Source organism: Vombatus ursinus, unplaced genomic scaffold (assembly GCF_900497805.2).
Source record: "Vombatus ursinus unplaced genomic scaffold, bare-nosed wombat genome assembly UNPS02014884.1, whole genome shotgun sequence".
Classification (NCBI taxonomy): domain Eukaryota; kingdom Metazoa; phylum Chordata; class Mammalia; order Diprotodontia; family Vombatidae; genus Vombatus; species Vombatus ursinus.
In genome coordinates, this window is record NW_020954662.1 from 4,261,212 (window position 1) to 4,265,698 (window position 4,487).

The window sequence follows — 4,487 nt, forward strand, 5'->3', positions numbered from 1 at the left end:
TGTAGAAGGTGGGATTTTAGTTGGGACTTGAAGGAAACCAGGAGGCAGAGATGAGGAAAGAAAGCATTCTAAGCATGGAGGACAGCCAGAAAAAATTCCTGGAACAGGGAGATAGAATGTCCTGTTCGTGGAAGAGCCAGGAGGCCAGTGTCATTGGATCCAAGAGTACCTGGGGTTGTGGAAGGCATAAGAAGACTGGAAAGGTAGGAGGGAGTCAGGTTATGAAGGCTTCTTAATTCCAAGCAGAGAATTTTCTATCTGATCCTGGAGGTGATAGGGAGCACCTGGCATTTATCAAAAGAAGGAGTGGCAAGGTCAAACTTGTGCTTTAGGGAGATCATTTTGACCTCCGAGTAAAGCAGAGATTGGATTGGGGAGAGACTTGGGGCGGCAGATTCCTCCCCCTCCCACTCCAGCAGCTATTGCAACTGTCCAGGTAAGAGGTGATGAGGGCCAGCCAAGAGAGTGGACAGAAGGTCACAATAAGAGATGTTACAAAGATAATATTGACTCAACTTGCCAATAAATCAGATATGGGGGGGGAAGTGGTAAGAGTGAGGAGTCTAGAATGAACCTTAGGTGACTGGGAAGATGGTGATACCCTAATATGGAAGTTAGAAAAAAGGATGGATTGGGGGTGGGATTGGGATAGCAATTGTTATTATCATTTACATGATGGCGAATATATGACATATCAAATTGCTTACCATCTTACAGAGGGGGGAGGGGAGACAGAACTTAAACTTTTATATAAAAAATGTTAAAACTGTCTCTATATGCAATTAAAAAATAAAACACTATCTACTGGGAGAAATAGACATCATTTATATAGTGCTTGAAATTTTGTGCAATATTTTACAAATAGTATCTCATTTTATCCTTACAACAACCCTGGGAAGTAGGTGCTATTATTATTGGGAAGTCCTGGGTTCAAACCCTCCTTCAAATTTTGTTCAGTTGTTTCAGATCTATGTAACGCTTTGTGATCCCATTTGGGATTTTCTTGGTAAAGATACTGGAGTGATTTGCAATTTCTTTCTCTAGCTTATTTTACAGATGAGGAAACTGAGGCAAACAGGGTGAAATGACTTGCCCAGGGTCACACAGCCAATAAGTTTCTGAAGCAAGATTTGAACTCAGGAAGAGAAGTGTTCCTGATTCCAGGAGTTCTATCCTCTATGGAGCCACCTGGCTGCCCCCTCTTTCAGATATACACAGGCTTTATAACATCCTCTTTCTTAGTCTCAGTTTCCTCATTTGGAAAAGGGTCATAACATTATCTGTAGTACCTACCTCACAGAGTTGCTGTGAGGTTCAAATGAAATAATATATGTAAAGAACTTTACAAGCATTAAAAATGCTATATAAATGACATTTACTTTATTCTCCTCTTCAGAATGCTGAGAGGTTCAGAGATGTGGAACTAGAAGGGATTGTAGGGGTCATTTAGCCTAATCCTCTCATTTTACACATGTGAAAACTGAATTTCAGAAAAGGACCCAGTCCCCAGCTCTGCTCCTCAAAACTGGAGAAACAATGAATTCTAAGAGTTCCGGTCCCTTATGCCAAACCTGATGTCCTCAGGACTCAGGACACCCGAACCCAAATCCTTCAGGTGATGCTTAATCCCCACTGATACCCCCAGGAAGGAGAACTGGCCCCCTGCATATGAGATCAGATTCCCTATCAGACCGGGGCCTGGGCCCTATCGAGCATTAACAAAGTCTCCCGGCCTCTGGGTTACTGATTAATGATGAATTTTAACAACAACAATAACAACAACCACAACCGTGTGCTGGTACCAGTAACAGCACAACAGGGATTGGAACCCAAAGGCAGGCTCAGGCACGTGATAAGGGAAAAGCAGCAGATAAAAAGCCCTGCCCATCTTTATCGAGCGCTACCGAACCAAGCTGCAGTCCGTGCAATGTCTGGAATGGAGGAGACGCAGGGCGGACTTTCGGAGGGAGCAGAAACAGGTTTACCAGACTTGGCAGCATGCCCCGTGGTCTGTGCCCATGCCCCAGAGCAGACAGGAATGCTCCAGACTAAATCCCTGGGAGCATTCCCTGCTGAAACAGAGGCGCAGGAGTCCCCCAGTTCTGCTGACAGAGACTTGGAGTGCCTGGTGTGCTGCCACCGATACAGCTGTGACCGGCTGCCCAAAGTGCTAACCTGCCAGCACATCTTCTGTGCCGTGTGCCTGAAGCTCCTTCTGACCATCCGAGAGGACTCGTGGATGGTCATCTGCCCCCTGTGCCGGACGGCTACCTCTGTCCCAGGGGGGCTGATCTGCAACCTTCGGGACCAGGCGGAGGTCTTGGGGGGGCTGACGGCTCTCGGTCCTGAGGTACAGCTCTCTCCCCAGCAGCTAGCTCAGCCCACGAGAAGAGGGGTGGTCATCGTGTTGGATGGGGACACTGAGGACTCGGTCAGTGCCAATCGAGCAGCCGCCCGGAGACTGGCTGTCCTCCTGGGGCTGCTGGTGCTTCTCATCTTCCTCATCCTCCCTTTTGTCTACCCTGGCATGATTCGGTGGGTCTTGGTCTTCATCATGTGCCTGGCACTGCTGCTTTCTTCCATGTTCTGTTGCCTACCAGGCAGCAGAGGCTGCTGTAGCCCCGCTAAAACCCTCCTGTCCGCACAGCAGAAACACAGCCACGTGGCTTCCATTGCCTGACAGGTCCCCGCTGGGGAAAAGGGCCAATGGAAAGATTCCCAAGAGGAAAAGACTCCTTCCAGCCAGAGACTTCTGTATTTCGCAAGGAACAGGAAGCAGTGGAGGTCCCCTCTGATACGATGAACTAGCTGTTGTCTCCCTCAGGCACCAAACATTCTGGGCCTCATTGGATTCAAACACTGCAAGGGTGTCTGGTTCCATGGGCGTGTGTTTGGAAGGTGAGGTGGAACCCAGCTGCTCTGGCCTTTGTTTACCAATACCAGAGGCCTCCGGGTCCGACTTCTAGGCTTTAGATGAGACCTGCTCAGGGTGGAGATGGGAGCTTACAGATGAAGAGGAAGAGGACCCTGGGGATATTGCTGTGTTTGCTTTGTTTACTTTTTACCTTGAACTGAAACAATTATTATTAGGTGGGTTTCTCAGGCTATCTCTGTAAAATGAAAGGGTTGGTCATCATCAATTCCAATAAACTTTGTTCTGATGTTCCTCATTCTAAGGCCCCTTCCAACTATAACATTTTGTGTTTTAAGGCTCCTACCTCTGATGTTCCATGATCTAAGACCCTTCCCAGCTCTAACATTCTATGTTCTAAGGGCCCTCCCAGCTCTTACACTTCATATTTTAAGAGCTCTGGAGTTCTGCATTCTAGGGTCCCTTACAGTTCGGACATCCTATGAGTCTATGATTCTGTGATTCCTACCCAGGGAAGAATTGATTCATGGGCTTCAGGGCATTAGGATCCCCAATTAAGCTTTGTCATAAAGATAAGAAGAGTCATAAATACAACAGTTCTTCCCACCAACCTCCACCCCTTTCCAACCACTGTTTCTCTGGAAAGTTTTCATTTAATGTGTCACTTGGGTGAAGGCCAGGTTCAGATGAAGGTCCTTCTAGGCCTTAGACCCCTCTCTGTTTCACAAGTCTATTGGTTGTTGCCTTTTTCATAAGTGTATTGATTTCTCTGAGTAGATAGATGATCAAAACTATCTTATGTGTCTCTATTTATTCAAGAAGAGACCTTTGTTACAGGTTTTTAGCAAATGCCCTCCAAAAAAAACAAACCTTTACTCCCCCCGCCCCACCAAAAAAAAAAAAAGGGCTTGCACAGTCAAAACATTTTCCTTCGGCCTTCAGCACAGTGGGCCTGCTGGGCATATTGGATAATGAGGCCATCTAGAAAGTCTGAGGCACTTTTTTTTTTCCCTGTCATCATCTCCAAGTCAGAACAACTCTCAAAGGAGCAGACATGTTGGAAGGCTCTCAGCCAACTTTAATGGGCATCTTTAAATCTTTTAATGTTTGGGATGTCTGGATGCCTAGCCAAAGGAACTTGGAAAATGGAGAAAATAAGATTTTTGGCATTTGACCATTGATTCCTCTTGGGAAGAAATGAAAAGCAGTTACTGGAGCTAGATAAGTCTCCTGCCTGCTCCCAAGATAACTCTGTATTTCTGTAAAAATGAGGGACTTGGACCATATAAGCCCTCCCAGCTCTGACATCCTGTGTTCTAAGGGCCCTCCCAGCTCTGACATCCTGTGTTCTAAGGGCCCTCCCAGCTCTGACATTCTGTGTTCTAAGGGCCCTCCCAGCTCTGACATTCTGGGTTCTAAGGGCCCTCCTAGCTCTGACATTCTGGGTTCTAAGGCTCCTCCCAGCTCTTACATTCTCTGTTCTAAGGGCCCTCCCAGCTCTGACATTGTGTGTCCAATGACCCTCCCAGATCTGACATCCTGTGTTCTATGCTTCTGTGATTTCCATCTGGAACACAACTGAATTTTCTTAGAGAAATAAAATGGTGGCCCCAGG

At 46.7% G+C, this 4,487-nt stretch overlaps 1 protein-coding gene across 1 annotated transcript; it reads left to right on the forward strand.

Moving 5' to 3' along the window:
- The first annotated feature begins 1,126 nt into the window (after window positions 1-1,126).
- Window positions 1,127-3,780, forward strand: LOC114028520 (E3 ubiquitin-protein ligase RNF186-like). The gene has a single exon (XM_027842790.1). The coding sequence runs from the start codon at window positions 1,751-1,753 to the stop codon at window positions 2,678-2,680; it is 930 nt and encodes a 309-aa protein (XP_027698591.1). The 5' UTR covers window positions 1,127-1,750; the 3' UTR covers window positions 2,681-3,780.
- Window positions 3,781-4,487: the final 707 nt, after the last annotated feature.